The 25,332-nt window shown below is 60.4% G+C and overlaps 1 protein-coding gene across 10 annotated transcripts in view; it reads left to right on the forward strand.

The window, feature by feature from the left end:
• The window catches only part of CEMIP (cell migration inducing hyaluronidase 1), a 136,146-nt gene that overhangs the window by 94,424 nt on the left and 16,390 nt on the right, over positions 1-25,332 (forward strand). For all 10 annotated transcript variants that reach the window (XM_032391880.1, XM_032391883.1, XM_032391874.1 and 7 more), the window contains 9 exons: positions 6,826-7,001; positions 8,668-8,877; positions 16,627-16,832; positions 17,490-17,559; positions 18,286-18,414; positions 20,596-20,681; positions 21,525-21,656; positions 22,605-22,640; positions 22,722-22,877. In XM_032391880.1, the coding sequence (XP_032247771.1) occupies positions 6,826-7,001; positions 8,668-8,877; positions 16,627-16,832; positions 17,490-17,559; positions 18,286-18,414; positions 20,596-20,681; positions 21,525-21,656; positions 22,605-22,640; positions 22,722-22,877 (1,201 nt within the window). The remainder of the gene's footprint in view (positions 1-6,825; positions 7,002-8,667; positions 8,878-16,626; positions 16,833-17,489; positions 17,560-18,285; positions 18,415-20,595; positions 20,682-21,524; positions 21,657-22,604; positions 22,641-22,721; positions 22,878-25,332) is intronic.

Consider the following 25,332-nt stretch of genomic DNA (forward strand, 5'->3'; position numbering starts at 1 on the left):
TGAAGTTAGCAAAAGCTACTGAAATAGACCATAAATTTGTCTCTGAGCTTCTTGGCTGTGAGAGCAGAGAAAGAAACGTCACAGATTACTTACTATTGTCCAATAAAAAGGAGGAGACAGGAGGCCCAGAGGGACCGCTTCCCCGAGGCCCTGAGCTACAGGGGGGTTCAGCTCGGGGTCTCAGCAGTGCGAACAGCCCTCCGCAAGCATTTTATACAAAGATACTCAGTACGTAGCTGTGCGGTTGGACTCCTCATATTAGATCGGGGTGTGCTGTTGGTCTCATTTCCTGAAGACATTTTGGGGAAGGCTCCTTCCTTCCTTCTTTCTCTTCTTTCCCTACCCTCCCTCCCTCCCTCCTTCCTTTTCTCCTTCCCTCCCTTCCAGTTCTTTCTCTCTTTGGTAGAGCATGGGATTGGAATTGCAGGAATGCGGTTCCCAGCCGAGGGACCTTAGACAAATTCTTAACTTCCCGGTGCCTCAGTTTCCTCGTCTGCAACACAGACACAGCGATCGTAGATCATAACTGCTTCCCGGGGTTGTGAGGACCGGCCGACTGAACCCTTCAGTGTCTGGCAGGCAGTAAGGGCTCTGTGAACGTCAGCTGCTGTTATCGGCAGGATTTGTGCAATCATGCAGCACCTACGCTTGAGGACGGACAGGAATGGTGGCCTGTGTGTCAGTTCTGTAGGTAAAGACGGACTCGTAGAGGGAGAAAAGCAAACGATGTGTATCGTTCTCAGCAGCCCCCAGCTGAGGGCCGTCGCAGGTTCTGTTCTGAGTGTCCTGATGTCCCGGGCGTGGAGGCGGGAGGCTCTGTGAGCGCAGGTGCCCCCCACGCGTCCCTCCTCCCCCAGGCTGGGCACCCCCGTCCCCTTCACGAGGACACACAGGGAGGTGGGAAGGAGCGCATCAACACCCAGAGGGCGCCCTCGGGGGGCTGACCGGGGATCGGGTGTCCTGGACAGTCGGAGGGGGATGGCACAGTGCGGGGCGCCGTGCTGGGGACAGCATGCCGCAGAAGAGGACCGGAGCAGCGGGGTGAGGGGTAGAGGGGCTGCGTGGGCTGGGGGGCAGGGGGCGCCGTGGGGACCGGCTTCCCTCCGAGTGCGTCGGCCTGCTGCATTTCCCCTGGTGGGGAAAAGGTTCCCCGGGCCCCCCGTTTACAGGAGAGTGCCGAGTGGAGCTCGTGCCCCTGAGCGTTAGACCCATGGCCTTCACTGCGTGACTTCTGTGTCCCCCGGGCCGGTATGTGTGCACAGCTCTCCTGGGACGTCAGGTGTCCTCCCGGACTCTGACGGAGTGGCATTCAGACGGCGTGAGCTGATGCTCACCGCTCAGTGCCGGGGTTCTGGGGCGGCACGCGTGGCTTCTAGGAGGGTGAAAAGCTTGCCCGCTTGGAGGTGGACGCAAGAGCACCTGGAGATGCCCCCCCGGTCTGCTCAGCCCGGCCCACGTCTGCACCCCTGTGCTGGGCACCCCGAGGCCTGGGAGGGGCCAGGTTTCACTTCAAGCAGCTCCCGAGCACCGAGGGGCCCCGAGGGCGAGGGGCCAGGCGCTGTTAGGGCTGCCGGCCCCACCCAGCGGTCGGTGTGGCTGTGGGGGGGAGGCTGGAGAGTGGCCCCGCTTGGCAGCGGCGGACCCACAGGCCCAGCTGCCCCCTGAGCCTGCTGAAGGCTGGACGGACAGTGGGCTGGGGTTGCTCCGGGCCCTGGTGCAGGGGGAGGAAAGGAGAAGTGAAGATGCGGGGCCCCCCTCGGGCCCCTCCACACTCCCTCGGGGCACCCCTCCCTGGCCCCCACCCCCTGACGGTTGGGCTCAGAGTGGACCGTCCCCTTTGCCCAGAGGCTTTGAGGCTTGCCTGAAAACAGCGCCCCCTGGTGGACAGCATCAGAAAAGCCCGAGGTGGGGGGGGTGTCTGTCTATTTGTCTGTCTGTCTTGGGGAGGCTCATGTGTCTGCTTTTCAGCCCCAGGCCTGGCTCTCCATCTCCCACTGACATGAAGCAAGGGCTCCCACCTGCCGCATCTTTTCCAAAGCTGTGCCCCCCAGCAGCGATGTCGTAGGGTTCCCCCCAAGGCTGGTTGCAGAGCGGGGCACGGCCTTCCCAGATCCTCCCTCCTCACTGCCCCCAAATTCCAGGAAACAGGCCTTCGTGCCTGTTAAGGGTTTTCTGACAGGAAACAGATGGGGATCACCAAGTCATGAAGTGTGTGAATCATCTCAGAGAATATTCCAGAGTGTTGCTCTCCGCAGGGTGGATCTCCACACCTCCTGGCCCGCAGTCGAACCCTCCCCAGACCTTCTGCATTTGCCCTCCCCCACTCACACTTTCCCTGCCCCCCAGCACACACCCCTCCATAATACCACGGTTAATCTGCTCCTTAGGATGACCGTTCTTCGTTTCCTGTGACTGCCAAGCGCTTTACGAAACCGTCTCGCTCGCTCCTCGTGGTCCCCTAACAGGTGGCAGCCGCCGCTTCTGCGGGACACGCAGGAGGACACTCAGGTGCAGGGGAGTTAAATGTGCAGAGTCTGCCCTCCAGGATGGTTGCGCTGTTCAAGCCCTCCCAGCCCGCTTCCGGGGGCCCGGTAGCCGGCGTACTGGACGGCACGCGGTGGAGCATCGCCAGCACCCCAGGGGTCCTAGGCGGGCGGGCTGGTGTAGACCAAGCAAGTCTGTGGGGTCGAGCGGAGCCAGGATTCAAACTCCGAGCTCTCTAGCTCCCGGCCACCTGTCCTCCTCCGTCCCGTCCCCAGGGCCTCCACTCTAGACGATTGGCCCGTACCAGGAACCTGGGAGCTGTGTGGCTGAGACGGCCTCTCTGGGACCCTCCAGCCCGAGCCCGCCAACCCCCACAGCCCCGGCCAGTGGCCCTCCTGGATAATTTGGGACCATCTGGCTGGGCCACATCTGCTCTTCCCCGGTTGGCCCTCGTGCACCAGAGCTGCAAGAAGCAAGGGAGGGAGGGAGAATCTGTGGGCAGGATGGGGTGCCGGAGAGCAGGGCACGCGGCTCCCCCGGGGCAGCCGGCTGGGGGACGGTGGCCTGTGAACGCGGCAGCAGGACAGATCCGCTGGCTGTGGGGTTTCATAAAGGTCCTGCTACGGGCTCCACAGTGCGGGGAGGAGGCGGTGGGAATTCAGCTCTCAGTCGGCCCCGCGCACTCCGGAGGGTGGATCAGTCCCTCCGTCTCCCACACCCCGCGCCCCCCACAGGGCAGCCTGGAGGTGTGAGGCAGTGACGGGAGCCCCGGGCTCCTGTCTTCCCCGGGGACAGCGCGGGGGGCACCTGCACTGGCCACTTGGGCCACACCAGTCCCTGCCACGTGCCGGGGCTGTGCGAAGCTCACTCCCTGGATTGGCGTGGTCAGCAAGCGTGGCTACCTTCGAGACACTTGCTAGCAACAGCTTGATTTTATGGAAGGAGAGCCTGAGATCCAGGGGGCGTGACTCACGTGTGCAGGGACTCACAGCCGTCATCTGAGTCGGGATCAAGAGCCACGGTCCTCTGCCGCCTCTCCCCTACCTCTCCCGCCGTGTTCGAGGGGACCAAGGGTCCCTGGGGAAGGCCCTCTGGTCAGCGTTCTGCCTATGCCCCATAGTTTTAGGGGGCACCGACCCCCAAAATGCACATGCTATGAGGGGCGGCTGGACGTCAGGGGACGTGTGCCCGGATGGGGAGGCCTGGTGTCCTGGCCCTGCCGGCGCAGTGGACACCCCAAGAAGCAAAGGGGGAGGTGGAGGGCGGTGGGGAAGACCGCACCGGGAAGGAGCCCCTGGAGCAGGATCTGGAAGCACAAAGCCGTCTGCTGCCCAGACGAGGTGGCCCGGCCAGAGGGGCAGCTAGGCAGAAGCGCGGAGATGTGAAGTAGCAAGGCTTGTTCAGGGAGGGCTGGTGCTCTGCTCGAGCTGCAGCAGAAGTGGGTGTGGGGCGATGACGCATAAGCCCACAGAGCCTGGGGTTTTGCCCTGTCGGTCCTGCAGGCTGGGAGACAGGAGCTGAGCCCCTCAAAGCTGCACGGGAGCTCCTCTCCTGTGTCTTGGGCCGGCAGCACTGAGCCCGCGCTCTCTGCATAAACTCTTCCATCACGTGCTCAAGCCTCGGGGGGCCATCCCTTCGGGAAGCGTGCTCCATGCTGGGCCTCCAGGGACCCAGCTCCTCAGGCGCGTGTCCCTTGCGTTGGCTGGTTCCTGGGCACCGCTGAGCTGCCTCTGGGGCACCAGTCGGCCGGTCTTCCTTCTGCACCCCAGGAACAGTGGGAGGTGGCCTTGCTTAGTTGCGGAAGCCTTTGAAGCTTTACTGGCTGCTGCCCGCTGTCCATCGGGGTGTCCGCTCGTAAGGAAAAGAAGGTCTGCATCCAGCGCACTCAGCAGCATGAGGCCGGGTGGACCAGGGGCTTTGTCATCAATTCTCCGTGTATCCGTTGCTGGAAGGAGGGCATTTAAAGCCGGTGAGCAGGGGAGTCTCCTTCCTCACCAGCGATCACATGCTGCTCTGGGTGCAGCTTTCTGTCCCCCCGCCCCCGCGCTGTGTCGCTCAGAACCCCACGCAAAGCTCTTTGTGCAGGAGACTCTACTCCCCGCCCCCACCTGCAAGGCCACGCATCTGTGATAGTGACGGCCACAGAGCCGATGGGCTGGAGGCCAGCCAGGGACGGAGGGGGAGGCTTCCACACGGGCAGCCAGAGGGGACCCTGCATCTGGACCCTAAAACCATGAAGCCCCGAGGCTCTGTGACCTGAGCCACAAGCCACAGGGGGGTAAGGGAGCCAGCAGTCTGCAGAGCGAACTTGTTTCAAACGCTCCTCCGGGCAATGTCAGACTGTGGACGGAACCCGAGTCTTCACAGCCCTGCCCACCCCCCAGCATCCATGCCTGGGGCCCCCCACCGGCGTCCGTGCCTGGGTCCCCTCCCCCAGCCTGGAGTCCGTGCCTCGGCCCCCACCCCCAGCCTGGCGTCCGTGCCTGGCCCCTCTGGCTTTGGAGATCTCTGGGCCTGATAGTAAAGCATAGTGAATAGACTCTCTGTAAAGCGAGTTTTCCTAATACTTTTAAAGCAGGGCTCTGCAGTACCCGGAGGAACGGCCCCACAGACGCCCACGGGCTAGTCCTCTGCACGTGGAATGTCCGCTCGCGCGGCAGAAGGGACTTGGTGGGTGCGATTGAGTTAAGGCTCAGGAGATGGGGGATTATCCTGGGTCCCCGGGGTGGCCTAGTGTCATCACAGGTCCTTAGAGGGGACGCAGGTCAGAGTCCGAGGAGAAGGTGACGTACGACACAGCCAGTGTCAGAGTGAGGTCCGCCCGTTGAGGGAGGAGGAAGGGGCCGCCAGCCAAGGAGCACAGGGCGCTGCTGGAATCTGCAGACGGCCATGACGGTTCCGCCCGGCGCCTCCCGAGGGAACCAGCCCTGCCCCACCCGACTGCTGACCCGGGGCCCTGACCGCTGACCCCGGGGCCCCGACCGCCGACCCCGGGGCCCCGACCGTGCACTTCTGGCCTCTGAGATGTGAGGCAAGACGTTTCTGCTGAGTGAAGCCCGTCAGTGGGTGGCAGTTTGTGGTAGCGGCCCTGGGAGCTCGTGGTGATGCCAAAGGGGTGTCGTGTCAGCTTTGCCCCACACCAGTTTCATGTCCCGAACTAACAAGCTTCCAGAAACTGCCATCTCCCCGAGCCTGCAGAATCCCAGACCGCAGCCCCCGAGGTCCCACAGCCCCCAGGATGCGAGCTGTGCCTCGTGAAGGAGCGGGCAGGGGCGGTCCCCGTCGGGGCACAGCTCAGGCCCGTCACAGGCCCGGCCAGCCGTGCCGTGGGCGGACACCCGAGCCCCGTCGCTCAAGCCAGGGCTGCGGTGAACGCCAAGCAGCACCTGCCGTGCGGTGCGGGCTGCAAATCCACACGAGAGGCCGTGCTCTGGAGCCGTGTCCTCGACCGGAGGAGAAAGCCCTGCTAGCCAGGTCAGCTGTCCCAGTGATGAGCTGGGTGCAGAGGCAGGCCGAGATCTCTCTATTCCACGGAAGAATCTGGGGTTGGAGTGGGGGCGGATTGGGGACCACGAGGCAGTCCCCAAGTTCCAAGCCCCTGCCCCCCCGCACCTTCCCTGGGGTGCACCTGCCGTCCGGGAGGCGGACGAGGCTGGAGGGGAATTAAGTGGATTTGAGCAGACCGAGGGAGCGGGGCAGGTATGGGTCACTGGTTCAGGGACTCGAGTGGCACGAAGGGGACTGACATTAGCTACGAGGGTAGCTGAGTTGGGCAGAAAGGTCTTCTAATAATTTTTTAAGGATAGGAGGTCTGGATGAGTTTGGAAGCAGAACATAAGGAACCCACACGAGGGAAGAAGAGAAGTTACGGGAGTCCAGGACCCTAAGACTGTAGGAAGGGATGGGGTCAGGAGTACAAGGGAGAGAGCACCCTGTCCTCGGGGCTGGCCCACCAGGACACAGCCACATTCCGGTCCCGGGGAAGGAGCGAGAGCAGGGGCCGCCACGGCTTCCGCTCATCCTGTGTCCACGCCAGCAGGGAGTCTGGGAAGCGTGGTTCTCCCGGGGAGCATACGTCGAGCTCAAACACAGGAGGCCCCAGTACCAGCAAGCAAAAGGGGGGGCTGATACTGGGGGACAAAGAGCCATTTCTGCATGGGCTTCAGATGTGAGTCCGCATGGCTGTGAATCCTAGCTCTTCTTTCAGGCCAAGAAAGAAGAGCCTGCATGGGCTTCCTTCTTCTGTAACATGGGACCGGGGGAGCCCCGGGGACCACGTGCACACAGGTGTGGTGATATGTAAGCAGCAGTGGATTTCCCACCCACCCCTTTCTGCCCTAGGGAAGCCGCTATACCTGCACATCGGGGAGGAGATAGACGGTGTGGACATGCGGGCCGAGGTCGGGCTCCTGAGCCGGAACATCGTGGTGATGGGGGAGATGGAGGACAGATGTTACCCTTACAACAACCACGTCTGCAACTTCTTCGACTTCGACACCTTCGGGGGCCACATCAAGGTATGGGTCCGCCCGACCGGGAGCATTCCCGCGCTGCCAGCCTGGCAGGGACCCTGGCTGGGGAGGACACGGGAGCAGGAAGTAGGACCAAGGGCAGGGACTTCCTGGAAGGCAGACCCCTGCTGTCCAGTGTGCTGTTCCGGCTGCCGACCCCTGGCTGGAAGACAGGAGGGGGCCACCTTGGGGACGGCTGTCCACTCCCCGGTCACATGCCACCCTGGGCTCCCTGCCTGCACGGCTTCCAGCCCCCGTCCCTGCTCTCACTCTCTTTCTCCAACGCCTCACCCCGGTCGTTTCCCAGAAGAGCTGGCATTTCACCCACATAAGTCACGCTTACAATAGACCCATGAAAACCCAGACATGCGAGCAGGCAGGGGAGACGAGCTGGACGTCAGAGCGTCTACCAAGAGATGGAAGCAAAGAGGGAGCTGGCTCCCAGCGGAGTTCTGCCGCCCTGGGAAGAGCGGCGGTCAGCGGTGTGCGGTCAGCGGTCCGTGAGAGCTCCCGGCTTCCTAGCATGGGGCTCACGGGGAACGCTGTCTAAAGAGCCGTTACCCGGCGTACTGAACATCACAACGCCCCAAAGCTGTTCGTGCGGCTGTCGCTTTCAATGACAGGATCAAAGCTGACAGACTGTTGGTGTCTCGGAGTTTTGTGAGGACAGTGCTCTTGAAGCCGCCGCCATGTGCTATCAGTATAAGACTTTCCGGTGCCCTAACTGAGGGAAGGAGCAGAACCTACGGAGTGCACAGCGGGAGCCCTACTGGCGCTGGGTGGCCCCGTATCACACGTGGGCTCCCAGCATCCACAGCCCCTGCTCGCTCAGCAGGGCTCCCCGGTCACCGTCGGCTCCAGAAGCACTCACTCGTGTTCCCGGTCAGGCTCTGGGGGTGAGGGGGGCCAGGGCTTGTGCAGAGACTCATCAGAGAGACCAGAGCCCGTTTCCAATTCTGAGAGCGATCCCCGAGCCATCAGGGTCCCCTTCCCGCTCTGCCCAAACGAGGCCTCAGGATGCCCCTTCCCGAGTGGCATTCCGCTTGACAAACCTGCTCTGGGAGGACTGTTAGCATGTCCTTAAGATCTGCCTACTCCAGGAACAGCCGCTGAGCCCCGCTTCTGACAAGAGTCACTTCCACAGTGTGCTTTTACAGTGGGTTCCTGGAGTGTAGACATCCACGGTGGTGCACACAGAGCGTCCCACAGCTCGCCCACACTACCGGGGTCAGGGGCTGATGGAGAGTCCCGGCTCAGCGTCCCGTCCTTCCACCAGGAGGGCCCGCAGACCATGGGCAGAGCACAGGCTTCTTCTGCCCCTGGATTCCCATCCTCCTGGGGCCGGCCTCGGGCCAGCCTCGCCCCCGCATATCTCGGGGTTCCCCCTTCCTTGTGACACTTAGTGACTTAGGAGGGAGGGCGGGAGTGGAGGCCAGCCCCGGCTGTTCCAAGCAGTTTACCGTCTTGTAACATCCGTGTGTTATCCAAAGAGCCTCGGCGCCCGGGCGGTGAGAGGGCCAGGGGCCTTAACCCATCTGCAGGGCATATATTGGATTCGCTGTGTGGCCGAGGCAGGGATCAGCGAGGCACTTCGCATGTTTGGGACACGGCCCCGGCAAGGGGGCTGGGGGCACCTCGCCCACCCTTCTGACCCTCGCCTCCCCTCTTGCAGTTCGCACTGGGCTTTAAGGCTGTGCACCTGGAGGGTGTGGAGCTGAAGCACATGGGACAACAGCTGGTGGGGCAGTACCCCATTCACTTCCACCTGGCAGGCGATGTGGACGAGAAGGGAGGCTACGACCCGCCCACGTACGTCCGCGAGCTCTCCATCCACCACACGTTTTCTCGCTGTGTCACCGTGCACGGCTCCAATGGCTTGTTGGTGAGTGCCTCCTTCCCGGGGAAGCGGAGGGACCGTCACTGCCCCGTCCTCCAGTCCCCTCCCTCCAAACCGTCAGCGCTGGACAGGTGTCTGGATCTGGACATTTAGTCCGGGCCATCGGGGGTTGAACCATCCTTGGCCTCAAGTTTAGAATGCTGTTCTGAGCAGGAAAGAGAAAAGAGTTGTGAGCAGGAAAGAGAAAAGAGGGCAGGCGTGTGCTGTGCCTCTTTGGAGAGATGGGCAGGCCGAGGATCTTTCCGTGGCTGTGTGGCAAGACAGATCCGCTGGCGCAGACAAGGGCTCTTGCCAGACTCTGCACTGTTGCCTCCGTCCCACAGACTTGCGGTGGCCGCAGGGGGCCTTTGCTCTTGCTGCACCAAGCATCCTCCAGAGCGGACACTGCCGGGAGGAATGGCTTCGTTCCAAGGAGGCATACGTGCCAGAGGCCGCTCTGGGTTTGCACAGCTGGTTTTGACACTAAACTGAATCTTATTTAAATGAACTAACTTATGGCGCCCAGGTGGCTCAGTCAGTTGAGTGTCGGACTCTCAGTTTCGGCTCAGGTCATGATCTCAGGGTCCTGGGATCGAGCCCCATGTCGGGTGCCATGCTTAGCAGGGAGACTGCTGGAGATTCTCTCCTCCCTCCGCCCCCCAACCCTCTCCCCTCCCTCCCTCCCTGGCACTCTCTTGCTCACACTCTCCCACTCTCTAAAAAGAAAATAGATAAATGTACTAAACTTATATCCTCTAGAAACTTTAAAAACCGGATATTATAAGCTGAAGAATCCAGATTGTGTTTTGTTTGGCTTAGGAAGTGTTTATAGAAACATTCGATCATCTTTACACTAAACTGATAATTTTACACTAAACCAACCTTTCTTTAAATGGACTGAACTTACATCCTACATGAACTTTAAAGCCGGATGTCACAGATGGGCCCCCTGCACGCGGAACCCAGTGACGGGATGTGTTTTGTTTGGCTTAAATGGTGTTTAAAGAAACATCTGAATTAGGTTCCATCATTTAAAAATTAAGTGATTTCACACAGAAATCTGGATTCTTGGCTTCTCTGGGAAAGTGGTCCGAGGTGGCGGGTCAGACCCACACTGCTGCGTGGCCCAGGGCGCTGGGGTGGGGGGTGTCCTCTACCTCTTCACAGACCCACCGAGGGGACGGGAGAGTATGGGCCCTGGGGCCTCGTCTGGAAGCACGTGGGTTCAAGGGCTTGGCCCACAGGCTGTGAGCTGTGGGCTTCGGGCAAATTGTTTGCCAGCCGCAAACCTCCGTCGTCCTCCGCGGCCAAGTGGGGAAATCACAGCAAACACGGGGGGCTGTGAGGTGCAGGTGCCCCGAGGGAGCCCCAGACCCGGCGCCCGGCTTGCCAGCTCACGTGGCAGCGCTGCCCAGGAACCAGGGCTGATTCTCCGTGGCAGGCGGCAGGAGGGTTGTGGCTGGAATGGTTGCTGAACGTGGGCCTGTTTTCTGGCTCAAGGAAGAAGAAAGGAGAACGTGTTGTCCCGGAAGCAGAAAGACAGTAAGATTTACGATAAGTGGGGAATGTCAGGAACGCGGTAGCAGACACAGCATGGGCTCGGGTCTGGGTTTCCGTCTGGCCTCTGCCACGGACCAGTCGTGGGACGTGGGCCGGTCACTTTCCCTCTCACACCTCTCTTTCCTCTTCTGTAGAACAGGGAGGACAGCAGTATGTCTCCCACGTGGTTGTTACAAGATGTGAGCACAGGATGTGGAAGGCGTGGGACACGCATGGCCCCGGGGGCAGGTGTGGTCTCTCCCGCTTGTCCACGCGGTTTGCCGAACGAACGCAACGCAGGGACTCTGGGGCGACTGAGCTCGGAACGTGGGGTAAAAAGAACAGTGTAGAATTAGGAAAGACGACAAGCCTGAGTCTGAGGAGCTCTACTTGCTTTAAGCATTCGTTCTGAATTTCTGGGCTTAAATTTAGCTCAATTCCCCTACGCTTCGCGCCACGGAAGAGAAAGATGTTGATTCCCAGCAGCCGGGTCGGTGTGAGTGGAGGCCGTTCTGCATCTCAGGGCAGTTGTGCACGTAACACACATGTGTGCACACACGCACACACGTGTGCACACGCACGCGTGCACACATGCACATACACACGCACGCGTGCACACGCGCACGCGTACCGTGGACACAAGGCCGTTCGTGCATTTGGTTTCGTCCTGTGTGCGGTGCCCAGCATGACCAGCAGATCTCATGGTTGTTCAGTTAAATGAGGAGGGCTTGGCCACGCTGGTCACAGTGCACCTGAGCCGCGAGCCCGGGCCTCAGCCGGAGGAAGGGGCTCCCACAGGAGCGAGCGGCTCAGCGGGATGCAGGCAGGCGGGGGCTGAGAGCGAGCACGGCCCAAGAGCGGCCCTCGGAACCCGCTCGTTTGGAGCCGCTAGACGGGCCAGTTGCACCCACACCAGACAGACTTTTGGAGCCAGAGACTTGGACAAGCTCTCGCAACCAGGGGACCCTGGCAGTCCTGCATGTGCCAAGGCCGTTGTTCTGTCCGGCCCCAAGGGATGCCGGCCACCAGACTGGGAGGGAACACACGTCAGCTCCCTGGGTGCCGTCCAGACGCCAGGCAACCTCGCACAGGCCTGGCTGAGGGGCCGGCAGCAGCCTCATCCTGGTGGCCACGTAGGGCTCCAGCCGCACTCGGCTCGGGTCCCTGCTGGACGGCCAGGCTGGTGGGTGAGGGTCTGGAGCCCACAGACCTGTGTGACACCAAAGTGGCATGGCTTAGCATCTGGATGAAGCGCAGGCCTCGGAGACCCCGAGCCGAAGAGGCAGCAGGACAATGGAGTGCATTCCGCGTCCTCCCCCGAGCGCCGCAGGCCGGGGGGAGCTGGGGGTTCAGATGGGCGCCACCCCCGTAAGCCCTGCACCATGGGGGCAGCAGGGCCACCCCGGGAGCTGGGCTCCGCATTGCTAGTTGATATTTGCTCCCTCCATTCTGGCTTGAAGGACCTACCAGTGGCCGGGGCTATGACGTGTTTGGAAAGATGTTTTTAGCTGATGGGATGGAAGGAGGCCAAATACAGACAGATGCTGGATTCTCACTTAGGCTGCAGAGGCCACTCGGTAGCATCATGGAGGCCTTTACCCTCAGGCCGTCCCAGATCTGGACACGCCCGAGACCCCGGACATCCGTCCACACGTGCGCTTCCCCGCCCACCGCCTGCAGACAGACTCCGGTGCCCTCGTCCTCAGAAGACAGCTTCCGCCCCCCCCCCCACCCCGAGCTCCTCCCCATTCTTGGCCACCTGCTTCTGGAAAGGGCAGTCTGGACTTGACATTCCCGCCAACACCTGCTTCTCATTCCCCTCCTAAGCGATGAGCACGCGGGCCTCTCCACATCTGCTCCCTGAGCCCAGAGGATGCTCTTAGGAACCGCCGCGCACACCATGAGCTCCTGCTCAACAAACCCACCGCCCCCTCCTCCCCGGACTCCTTGCTCGCTCAAACCGTGCCTGCAGGCATCCGCAGAGCCGCCAGCTTGGGGGGACAGAGTCAGAGCAAACCTGCGTTCTAAGGATCCACACTTTCGGAGCCTCGGTTTCCCCACCGCACAAAGTGAGGGTGAGGACACAGCCCATTGCCGAGGCTTTGGGGCAGGATGAAGCCAGGGACGCATGTGGCCCAGTCAGCATTGGCAGGCCGTATACGGTCATGGGGCCTGTGTGTACTGCGCCCTGGGTAAGCCTCCCTGCTTCCACGACACGGTAATGGGGCCCCCACCCCCCCGACACACACACAGAGCAGCCTCGGAGCTCGGCAAACGCTGCGTACGTGTCCTCCCTCCTGCCCCGCACACTCCCCGTGCGTGCTGACAAGGTCCAGGCCTGCGGTAAAACCACACCAAATGCTGATTATCCTGGTGATGCCGAGACCCGTTTAACCACAGAGCCACCATCACACGACGAAGCAGAGTCAGGCGATGTCTGTCGTGATAGCAGCACCGGCGGTGGGGTCTTTGAGACCGGGGGTCCGCACGGGAGCCCCAGGATGCTGGCCATTGCGGGGTGAAGCCGGCCCTCAGAGGAAGGCTCTCCCGCCCATCCCCTGCAGGTGGGGCAGCTGGGGGCCTACGGCAGGCTCCCACTGCCCCTCAGTGTGCGTTTCTGAGCTCTGGGGCAGGACGCAGGGGACCACGTGCCTGTTCTCTGCTGGAAACAATGAATCCGTTCCAGAGCTTTCAAGGAAGGTACAAAGACACCAATGTGGATTCTGTTTGTTTCCCCCGCTCCGTTCCATTTTCAGGGCAAGGAGAGGGGGTGGGGGAATAAAACCCGTCCTTTCCTTCTTCCGCCCCAGGACACTGGTGCAAATGCATCCAGCGCTCTGCGCGGCTCCGGGGGGCCCCACACCTGGCTACGGCCCCCCACCGTCCAGCCTCAGGGAGATGCCCGTCCCGCTGCTTTCTCCTGCCCGTGGCTGCGCCCCCTGGGTGCATATGGCGGGAGCCCAGCTCCCTCTGTCCCCGCCCCAGCTCTGGGAACCAGGGGCCAGGATCTGTTTGCCCCTTCTCCTGGTTTCTGGAATTCAGTCTCACCAGCTTCTTGATTCCTGTAGCTGCTCCCAGTTCTCCTTCCCACCTGCTTGACAAGGTGGGAAGTGAGGGTGAGGACACAGCCCATTGCCGAGGCTTTGGGGCAGGATGAAGCCAGGGACGCATGTGGCCCACTCAGCATTGGCAGGCCGTATACGGTCATGGGGCCTGTGTGTACTGCGCCCTGGGTAAGCCTCCCTGCTTCCACGACACGGTAGAAACCCAGACGGCAGTGCTTGCTTTCCCCAAAAGTGTCCCAGGCCGGGGCTCCTGCTGGCGGATCGGGGAAGAGATGTGCCGGGGAAGAGGGCGGGCGCACCACCCATCAGCTCGGGGAACAACTGGAAATGGGCACCAGGCCCCTCTTTCCCTGGCTCCCTTCCCGCTCGCGCCTCTCCGGGGCTGCCTCCGGCGCTCGGTCCTTCCCGACGGGGCGAGCGCGACCTGGTTCTCTGCCGCCTTTCCCGGCTTCTGTCTGCACCATCAAATACTCCTTAAGACTCTGCAAAAATAGGCTCTTTTCTTCAGTGGCTTGAAAAACACAAAATAAGTGGTAGAAGCCTAGAAATTACAGTCTTTCTTTCAATCTGATTGTATTTGGGGTCATGCTTCCCCCTAGCAGGAACGTATCCTAGCCGCCCTAGAAGGCGGAGTCGGGCAGGGCCGATTTCTGTTCGTATTTGCTTGTCTTAAGCAGCAGTTTCTTCTTCTTGCTGATGCAGGTTGATTTGCATGGAATGTCCCACTTTATACCTGCTTTCCCAGCTTCGTTTCTAACAGCACCCCTCCTTTGCTCTAAAAAAATGTCCTGGTTCAGACAATAAATTAAATGGTCGTTTTAGATGAAACAGTCCCTGAGGGCTGAGAAATTTCCTCCTTTGTAATCTCATGCCTAGACCCCTGCTAACAATGGTAGAAGACTTAAAACAGCCTTTAGGAATGACTTTTAGGACTGACAACCATCAGCGGGGGTGATGTGCAGAAGAAGGAAGGGAAAGATGTGATTTGTGCGTGAGAACGGGGCGGGAGCTCCAGGTGAGCTCGCCCAGGGACTTGGCAGCCACCTGCAAACCTGTATTATGTGTCTGGGTGTGCGGCTACAATGTAGTGATTTATCTGTCTGTCTGTCTTTCTGTCTCAAGCTGTGTCACAGTGTAAATATTCAATTCTGGGAAATGTTCCAAGGCAGAATGATCAGAAACCTAAGAGCCAGATTTTAGAAGGCACCTGTCTCCCAAGGGACGCCTGGGCGAGGCCCAGCAAGTCGGTGGCTGAGCTGAGACTTGAACTTGTATCTTCGGCTCCCCACCCAGCAGCTCCCCCTCCCTCTACCTCACCGTGCTGTCTCCCCTCCACTCCCCACGCCATCCTCACCCACCCCTGAGGAGAAGGAAGAAATGCAGCACAAGATGAGAGGGCTGGTTTTCCGTTTGGGGTTGTTGGCAACAGATGAGCACGAAAGTTATAGAATCAGGTGGATGGAGAATCGGGTTTCGGCTCTGTCCCTGAACGGAAGGCGAAAGGGAATGATTAAGAATTAAACGAGATAATGTCTGTAACAGATCTGACACCCAGCAAACACTAGTACTTATTATTCCTTTTGATGGGGATTTTTCTCTCCAGAGCACACCTCAAGGGTCTTGGATGGAGGGAATTTCTCCCTGGGGTGTTGGTTAGAATAAGAATGTCCCTGATTCATCTTTTATTCACTTGCCTTCAAAGAAGGGCCACGCAGGGTGTGATCGGACAGTGGGGTAAGTGGTGCTTAGGATTTTGAAAGAGCCTTGGGCAGGAGGCCTGGGTCTGAACGTGGCTCCACCTCTAGGTTTGTGAGCTTGCTGGGACACCCCACGCCCCTTCTCTGGGCGTCAGTGTCCTCCTCTGTAAGTGGCGGCATGGGACTTGCCCAAAGCCACCCCTGCCGGGCCCAGCAGCCCCGCTTCCTCCCTTCTTTTTCCGGGCTATTTATAACCAGCTGTCCTAGCTCACTGGGACGAAAGGAGGCTGCCCCATCGGATGACCTTGGTGTTTACTGCACTGCTTGGTGAGGGACTGAATAGCACTCAAGATCACGCCCTTGCCAATGACCGAAGATTAGGGAGGGATGTAGAGGAACAGAGCTGGCCCGGAACAGGGCAGCCAGTGTGTGTGGATCCTCCCTTGTGGGGTGAATGGACACAATGAGAAAGTAGGGGTCCCAGCCCTGCCTGCCTTTGAACACATGGGTTGTGCGACCTTGAGCAAACCACTTAACTTCCTTCAGTCTCATTTTCCTTAGCTCTAACAACAAAACAAAGCAAAAAACCAAAACCAAGTGTTCTAGAAATGTGTAAGACTTCAGCAAGATGAAAAGGACATGGAGGGTCCCGGCTCCGGATGCTTCCAGAGAGTGGCTGCCCGGACGCTGGAGTAGGCAGGCTCTGTCCTAGGAAAGAGCCGGGGGAGTTGGGGCGTTCACCCTGGACCTGTGCACCCCAACCAGAGGGCACGGTATCACCCCCAAGCCGGGGGGATATTTGGCAGCGAGTGTCTGAGACATTTTTGTTGTCCCACTGAGGAGGTGTGCTGACATGTGGGGAGGGCAGAAGCCGGGACGCCGCTAAACACCCCACAAGGGACGGACCGGGCGGCCCCTCGAAGTGTTAATGGTACTGAAGGGGGAGTTGTTTCGGGATGGGGTCTGGATGCTCTGGGGCCTCGCCTGCTGGTAGGTAGGTAATCGGTGCGGGTCGAACTGGTGTCGTAGGGGAACGGGAGCCTCTCCTCGGGGAACGGCACTGGGCGGTCGGGCCCCAGAGTAGGGGTGCGGACGGAAGATCTCAGTTAAGAGCAGTGGGGTGTTTCTCACCATCGTCGGTGTTCTGATGTGGACAGGCTAACTTTGAGGTGGTGAGCATCCCATCTCTGGGGCATTCAAGTGGAAGCGCCATCCCATTTGTCAGGGATGCTTGTGGGCCGTCTGGCCTCGGGCAGGGAGGCAGGGCTCCGGCCAGAGACCCTGTAAGGACCTTTTAGTTCTGAGACTGATGTGCCAGGGCCCTCCCCAAGCCTGTGGGGTTCCTCGTGGGACCCGGGGTGCCGCCGATGCCGTGTCACGTTTGCTGAATGAATGCATAGGCTCAGGAACACCTGGACGCTGGGTGAGAGGTCCCCCGGTCGTGATCCCTGCAGGTCAAGGACGTGGTGGGCTATAACTCCCTGGGCCACTGCTTCTTCACGGAAGACGGGCCAGAGGAACGGAACACCTTCGACCACTGTCTCGGCCTCCTCGTCAAGTCCGGAACCCTCCTCCCCTCCGACCGTGATAGCAAGATGTGCAAGACCATCACGGAAGACTCCTACCCGGGGTACATCCCCAAGCCCAGGCAGGACTGCAAGTAAGTGCCTCCCCCCACCGCTGCCCCCCCAGCCCCGTGCCGTGAGCCACAGCAGGCCTGCGCCCTGGAGGGTCCTGCGAGCAGCTGCTCACTCACCCGCCCAGCCGGGCCTCTGACCTCCGCACCCTGGGGCTTCTGAGCAGCTTCTGAGGGCTGCCTCCCAGCCCTCAACCACCCACTGCCCTCAGCCTCTCAGCCAGAGGCCACAGAGGCCACGGAGGGCCTGCTTCTCCGCTTGCCCATGGCCATCATCACGGTGCTCCTCTGAGAAGGCGCGGGCTGCCACCGGGTGCCAGAGTGGGTACCCGCGGGCATGAGGCGTACTCCCCCACTTGGAGACAGAGACAGAGACGGGACTGCCCGTGTGATCAGTGTTCCCACGCCGGGCCTCTCCCTGAGGAACGGCCCCCTTCCGGGCCCCGGTGCCTTCTCTCTATTGTAGAGCCCGGCTCAGACTTCACCCATCAGCTGCCTCCGCCTCACGCACCCACATGCCCCTTTTAAGCCCCAGCACTTTAGGTGTTGAAATGCTCCGCGCTCACACGAGCAAACTGGGTTTCACAGCAAACTGAGGGTTTCTCAAGCCTCTGGTAAGAGGCAAGGGAAGCAGCGGCCCGTCGGGTGACGCCCTGCGATCTCTGTCCCCCCCCCCCGCAGTGCAGTGTCCACCTTCTGGATGGCCAACCCCAACAACAACCTCATTAACTGTGCAGCCGCGGGATCCGAGGTGAGCAGAACTGTCCCTTCTTTGGCCGGAAGTAAAGGTGGGGGCCGGGGCTGGGCCTGGGACCCGCCAGGTCAGGCTCCGCTGGGGCGAGGGGGTCACATGGACTTGGCTTTCAGTAATGGCCCTGTCCCTTCATCATGTGGGTGATCAGGGCACTTTGCTGAAATGACTGATTATTAGACGGAGACAGGGGTGGCCTGGCGCTGGGCCCCCCCACCAGCGCTGTCAGCTAAGATAGTTTCATTCTCACACCAACCCTGCAAGGCAGGTACCCATACCTTCCATCCGCTGGGCGGGGAGGGTGACCGTGCCCAGGGGCACGCACAGGATTCAGACACGGCACCCTGTCTACACAGCCTTGCTCTCACCCACTCGTCCCTGCCACTTAGCGTCCGTGGGACCCCGAGCAGGTCAGGTGCTGTCTCTGGGCTTCAGTTTCCATAGCTGCTAAAGGAAAGGGAAAAGCCGAGAACATCCGGGACTCAAAGCCAGCCGTTCGGAGCCCATGGCCAGTAGAGTAGGACCCGATGAAGGGCTGCCACAGTCAGGGTAGACCCCACAAAATGCATTTGCCAGGGCTTTTTACTGCCTCCCCCAGGCGCGTCCAGGGATGGGCGGTGGGGCCCTTTCGGGGCGAGTGCTAGGTCCAGCCCGAGTAGGACCCCAGCAAGGAGGAGTCTGCGGGGCTGATCTCTGTGGCTCTCCCCTTGTGCACCCCCCCAACAGGAGACCGGGTTCTGGTTCATCTTCCACCACGTGCCGACAGGCCCCTCGGTGGGAATGTACTCCCCAGGTTATTCAGAGCACATTCCACTGGGAAAATTCCTCCATAACCGAGCACATTCCAACTACCGGGTAAGTCTTTCCACACTCTGTCCCCCTGGGCCAGTCTGTTAGTCCTCCTTCCCAGACCTGCAGATCATTCGAGCCGGGACGGCCTCCTGGCTACCGGCAGCAGCCACCGCGATCCTAGTGCCCGTCTGCAAGACACCAAGCAGCCTTCCTCCTCGGCTCCTGGTCGTTCTTAGCAAGAACGTCCCGTGGCTGTTCCTGCCTTGGCATCTGGTCGGAGCCAGAAGGAGAAGCGAGGTGCACCTTCGCTCAGGCTGGTAGCAGGGGGGCGCCTCCTGGCGGCCGCTGAGCTGGGCATGGGACTGTCATCTGACAGGTCCCTTGGAGTGGGCGCAGTGTTGACCGTGAAGGCTCAGCCTGGCCTGTAAGCTAGAGAAAATCAGGAGGCCGTTCTGAAGGAGGGTGGAGGCAGCATGAGCATCCTCCCCTCCGATCCCTTTGCTTCGTTCCTGGGAAGTGGGGTGCTCCATCCATGCAGAGCCAAGAGGGCAGGTGGAAAACAGAAGCCCCTCAGTCCAGTACCACACTAGGTGCTGGGGACTCCAGGTGAGCCGAGGACGCCCAGCCAGGACTGCAGCTAGGCCAGGGCCATGGGACGCGGAGCTGGGGAGCCAGGCTGAGACCAGAGGTGCCGCCTGGGGGGCAGAGGTAGCCTTGGGGGCGCTGGCCCAGTGCCCAGGGCCCAGAGTGTCCAGGCTGATCTGGTCCAGTCCCTGCTGGGACAGATGAGGAAGCTGGAGGGGAACGGATACATGAGGATTAAAAGAAAAAAGCTCAAGCAGGGGGAAGACTGTGAAGAAGAGAAATCCTCTCTGAGCCAGCCCTGCTTACACCTGTGGTGGGGCGGGAGGGGGGCCTGCTGGGAGTGCGGGGCAGCGTGGGGGGGGGGGGGGGGGGGGGGGGGGGACGCCAGGCAGCACTATGTCCCAGAGGCCGAGCAGGAAGGGTCTCTGGGGGCAGAGGGTAGAGACGAGGAGGAGCGGTGTCCCCTTGACAGAGCGGGGTTTCTGAGGCTGTTGTGGACCATATAAGAGCAGCGCAGAGGTGCAGGGTGGGGGGTGGGGTGGGGCGGCAGCCGAGCAGTGGACAGGCGGTAGGCGGTGTTGGCTGCTTGTCAGGACCCCTTCCTCGAGAAGCCTTCTCCTGAGCTGGGAGCTGGGCCAGGTAGTGCCTGGATCGGAGACCTTAAAAGAAGGAGGCTGTGCATGGGACAGAATGTAGGCCGGACGGGCACAGGTGGAGGGACGGGCAGGGTGAGGAGGGAGCAAGCAGGAACCCTGAGCTGCACTGATTGGATGGAGCCCTGGGCTTGGTGCCCCCCCGCCCCCCATGAGTCCCGCCCCTGCAACCAGTGGGTGAAGGTCCTGTCTGGGGTGAGGGTCCTGGTCTGGGGTGATCGTCTGGGGCCAGCACAGAGCCTCCCGAGTCCTCTGAAATCAGTGTTCTTAGCCCGTCTTAACGGAGGCCACAGCTGGGGCTTGGGGGCTGAAGGTCATGGCCCGTGAGCAAGCAGCTGGGGATCTAGCCCCTCATCTTCCGACCCACGTCACCCCGACTTAAGAACGCACTAGCCAGAGTGGCCTCTGGTTACTGGAGAAGGGAGCCTGGGTCTGGGCCTTCCCAGGAGGCCAAGAGTCCCCTCACTGGGAGGCCCTGACTTCCGCGCGGGCGCCCAGGGCTGACCATGTAAACACCTTCAGAGCCAAACAGGAATGTGAGGTTCTGCCCTCGAGTCAGAGGAGCCCAGGCAGGACTGTGGGAGGATCCCAGACCCCCGCCCCAGGGTGGAGACGAGATACAAGTTCAGCAGTTCCTCCAAGTCACCGCAGACACATTTCCCTCGCCCTTGACATGGGGCCCGGGCTTATAACTGCCCAGAGCAAGGCGAGTTCTGGGCACAGACTTAGCTGCGTGGCCCTAGACAAGACACGTAACCCTCCAGACGTCAGCTTCCTGATACACACCTCCGGGGGGACACCTTATTCGAGATTCACTCTGAACAATGCAGAGCAATACAGGCTCCTCACCTCCCTCACTGCAGACCCCTTACCTCCGTTAATGCGTCCTGACAGCACAGCTGGTTTTACTGGAGCGTGTAAGAGTGTGCGGTGAGGCTGGGCATGAGGAGGTGCCTGCAGCCTGGGAGTGGAAGGGACCGTGTCCCTGACTGTTCCCTCCCCACAGGCTGGCATGATCATAGACAACGGGGTCAAGACTACCGAGGCCTCCGCCAAGGACAAGCGGCCCTTCCTCTCTATCATCTCTGCCAGGTAGTCACCCCCTGGGAACGCACACACTCCCCGCTGACCTCCTGACCCACCTCCATTCTCTTCGTTCACTCACTCATTCATTCATTCATCAAATATGTAGGGAGCACTTTCTACGTCCTGGACATGGAGCTAGGTGCTGGGGTAATGTGGTGAAAATCTGAGCAGGGCAAAGTCTGAATTAGGGCTTAGGCTGCAGCAGCTGCAGGGAAATAGAGATCTCTAGAGGTTCCTGGATCCCTCAGCAAAAGCCAGTCCCGGGCAAGTCGGCAGGTTGGGCTGGGATCTAAAGGGGAAGAGAGAAGTCCGGGAGAACTGCACCGTCGGGTTCGTGGGAAGGGACAGAGCTCAGCCGGAGGCCGGGGGCCACTTTCCAAAGGTGCTATCAAACCCTCAAGGTTATTAGACAGCCCGGTGCCCTTGAAAGAGGCGTGATACCGCGGATGGAGGGCGTGAGCTGTCTGGACACCACTGAGCCCCGCTCAGCGCTCCGCTTTGGAGCCCATGAGCTGGAGCCCAGAGCAGGCGTGAGGCCCAGGGTCCCCCAAGTCAGCGGGGGGCTGGGCATCTCAGAACCTCCTTCGCAGCCCCAGGGGCCGCACGGCACGCCGGGATTGGGCCTGGCTGGCTGGACTTCCCTCTGCGCCATGACCTGCCTCGGCCTGCGGGGGTGGGGGGCTCCTGGGCCCGCGGGGGGTGGGCCCTGGAGGAGAGACCCTCGCTTCCGTGCCGGCGCCCAGGCAACGTGAGCCGGCTGCTGCGTGGGGAGGGGCTCACGGCCAGAAGGGGGTCCATCCAGGAGTCCCCCAGCACTGCCCCCTGTGCCCTCCCCACCGTGCCTTTCAGGTACAGCCCGCACCAGGATGCCGACCCGCTGAAGCCCCGGGAGCCCGCCATCATCAGACATTTCACCGCCTACAAGAACCAGGACCACGGGGCCTGGCTGCGCGGCGGGGACGTGTGGCTGGACAGCTGTCGGTGAGGAGAGCCGTGGGGTCTCGGCACAGGGAGGGGGTGGTGCCCCCCCACACGGGGGGAGAGGAGAGCAGGGCAGGGAGGAAGCAGACACACAGACCTTGGCCTTCTGGTCCCCCCCAGCAGAGGCATATGCCCCCCCCAGCCGGCAGTGACCCCCCAAGACCCCCTAAAAACAGCATACACAGGTGCTCTGGGTCATCAAACAGTCCCTGGGTGAGGCTCTCTCAGCACGGAGCCAGTCAGTGAAAGGAGGGAAGGAGGAAGCCAGCACTCTGGGCACCTGCCACGCGCTGAATCCTTGGTGGTCTTTGTTACTGTGCTTCTCGAAGGTACAAGTTATCTCCTCCATTTTGGAGAGGGTAAACTGAGGCTGAGTCTAGTGACCTTCCCAGAAGGTCACACAACGAGTAAGTGGTTGAACGGGGGCTTGAAATTGCAACTCACTGGACTCCAAAGTGTGGCCACAGTGTAATTGTGACCGTGGGTCTTGCCCTTCCCAGCAGCTGCCTGACCCCTGGGAAATTGGAATCTGTCTGTCCTTCTCTCTGTGGCTGAAATGGGAGTGGGGATGGCCAGGGGGGAAGTGGAACCGTATCCACGTAGCCCGTCTTTACCTGGTGCGGGACCCAAGAGTGGCCAGGTCCTCCCAGATCCAACCTCGCACTTAGCCCCGGAGTCGCGGGCGGGGACGGGCGGCAGAGGAGAGGCTCGCGGAGCCTGGGGTGCGTGCTGCCAATGCAGCGTGGCCCCAAACGCTGAGCGCATGTTTGCAAGCAGACACCGAGCGGGAGAACCCACAGCTCCCGCAGCAAACCCCGTGCTAGGTAAAGCCTGCCTCCCCACACAGTGTCCACCGAGTGATGCCAGGGACAGGGAAGGGTCCTTCCCTCTGCAGATCCCCTGCGTGTGCAGTGAGAGCAGGCTCTGACCGTCCGCTCTTGTCCCCAGGTTTGCTGACAATGGCATCGGCCTGACCCTGGCCAGGTAAGGGCAGCCGTCGTTGTGCTGGGCGCTCTGTGGGAAGCCGGCTCTGGACAGCTCACCCCAGACATTTTCCCCCTACAGTGGTGGGACCTTCCCCTATGATGATGGCTCCAAGCAGGAGATAAAGAACAGCCTGTTTGTTGGCGAGAGTGGCAACGTGGGGACAGAGATGATGGACAACAGGATCTGGGGCCCCGGCGGCCTGGACCACAGCGGGAGGACCCTCCCCATAGGCCAGTAGGTTTGCAACCGTGGCAGCTTCCTTGTTCCGTGGCTTACGCTATGTGGCAGCAATGGAAGGGATGATGCTCGCGTGTGATTTCCACCTGCTGGCTGTGAATTCCTCTGTCCGTTACCGGTCAGAGAAATCGCTGAATCCAAAGACGTTAGCCAGCAGTGGGGTGAAATCGAGAACGGGAGAGAGAAATTTAAAAAAAAAAAAACAGTGTTGGAGACCAGTCCACAGGGCCATGTGACGATCGGAATGCAGTGTGTGGTTCTGGGGCCATGTAAGTGGCAGTTCAGTGTCCGGGCTCAGCGACCACGGCTCCTTCCTCCTCTGACAGCACATTGCCCCCGCTTCTGAGGACGGGGGACAGATAGACTCAGGCCAACGGGGATAACCAGGACGGTGACAGAACCTGATGCCGTGTGGCACGCAGATGGGGAGCTGCAGTCAGGAGAAGGGAGCATATTCAGGGGAAGAGCACGGGAGGTGTTGTCACGCATCCTCGGGGCTGCCAGGCACTTTCAAGATGAAACTCATTCCCCACGAGCCCTAGGGGTTCGAATGAGTGTAGTGCAGGAAGGAACTTCCGCCAGTCGGGCTTGTTCATCCACAGAATCATAGGGCTGTGTCGAGGGGTCGTGGGCTCTCTGCTGCAGGTGGAGTTCACGCGGGGGTGGGGGGACAACAGGTGGTTGGAGCAGGGGGTGACCTTGAGGGTTGACCCGCTCATAGAGCAAAGGGACCAAAGGGACTCGGTCAGTTCCTCAGAGAGCCTTGGAGGGAGGGGTTCCGTGAGAGGACATCTCTCCCCCATCTGATGGGGATTCTGCTCCAACATGAATCCGAACCAGACAGCAAGGCCCTGAGCTGGCCAGCAGTGCAGGGAGACCCGCTCTCCGAGTGCTAAGGGCTCCCCGAGCGTCTTCCCTTTCTCCAGGGAAATGTAATCCCTGCCTCTATGGGCAGGACACGGCCTGAAGCTCCCACCGCAGAGATGTGGCCTTTGCAAGGACTTTGTAGACAGAATCCTAGCCTCCGTTGGCACAAGCCATCAGGAGGCCCTTGTTTTTGTCTGGTCTAAGTGCTGCACCCGTCCCTTTGGGTCATTTTTATGAGCAACTCTGCATCTGCATATTTGGGGTTGCTTTGCTGAGGGTTACCAGCTTCCCAGGGCCAGAATGTTCTGATGACGTCCAGGGGCGAGTTTGTTTATGGAGGCCTGATAGTTCTGCCAAAGCAGGCAGGTTCTTCGCACCGCGTTCGTGAGCGGGGACTGTGCCCTGCTTGGCCCGGGTGATCCGTCCTGAACAGGCCTAGGCTGGGCTCAGAGGAAAATAAGTACACACTCTGTGTACACAGCTAGTAAGGATGGGCGGTCCCCAGAGTGCCTGAGATGGAGGCGCCCCAGGAGAACTAGGGTTCGAGGCGCTGATGCTAATTGATTCCATCCACAGATGCAGAAATGCAGGAAGTCCTTGGCGTCCACTGAAGGTGCAGGCCAAGACTGGTGTGATCAGGGCTTTCCTCGGGGAACCGTATCTGGGCAGGGGAGCCCAAGGTGGAGGATGGGGGACTGCGGAGTGTGGCCTGTCCCTGGGAACAGACCCTTTTCTGTGTTCATTCCCCTCCTGCTGCCCTTCCTCCTTCACCTCAGCTGTGGGAGGAGGGGGCCTGGCCCAGAGGCAGAGATGCCAGTAAAACCATACCAACTGGGCTTGAAGAATGAACGAGCCTAGATTTGGGGCCACCAGGAAGCCCAGCCAAACCCTCTCAAGCCTTGTTCGGGAGTCAGAGGCAGATGAGGGGTGTCTCTGAGCGCCTGCCCTCTGCTGGGCCAAGTGGCCCATTCTCCAGTCCCTTCTACCTCCGCCTCTGAGTATGTGGCCTCCTCCTGTCCTTTCCCGGAGGCCTGGAGATCAAGGCCTTCCTGGGGTCCTCTGGCAGCCCACATTCTTGCCCTCCCAGGGGGGGCCTGCCTCTCTTTGAGGGATGCTCAGAAGGTTATGCACAGTTATCTTACCACATAATCATCACCTTCCATTCTGTCCCAGACCCCAGAGACTTGCAATCAAAAGGCTTACTCAGACAAAACTCAATTGGGTTTTAATCTGATTAAATTTTTACGGCAACTGAGACAAAGGCGATAATGACTAATTGCTCTAGTCTCCCAAGGGACATAATACTACCATTCTGTAGCAATATTTACAGTATTTACCCAATGACTCTTCACAGGATGGAAAAATTGGGGGAAATACTTGAATAGAGGACAATTCCCCAAACCCCAAACCAGCAACTAAATAGCCATCCATCCATCCGTCCTTCCATCCATCCATCTTTCCATTTTTCCATCCATCCTTCCATCCATCCATCCACTCAACCACCCATCCATCCATCCATCCTTCCTTCCATCCATCCATCCTTCCATCCATCCATCCACCCATCCATCTATCCATCCATCCATCC

The sequence above is a fragment of the Phoca vitulina genome, unplaced genomic scaffold, assembly GCF_004348235.1.
Source record: "Phoca vitulina isolate PV1807 unplaced genomic scaffold, GSC_HSeal_1.0 scaffold65, whole genome shotgun sequence".
In the NCBI taxonomy this organism is placed as follows: domain Eukaryota; kingdom Metazoa; phylum Chordata; class Mammalia; order Carnivora; family Phocidae; genus Phoca; species Phoca vitulina.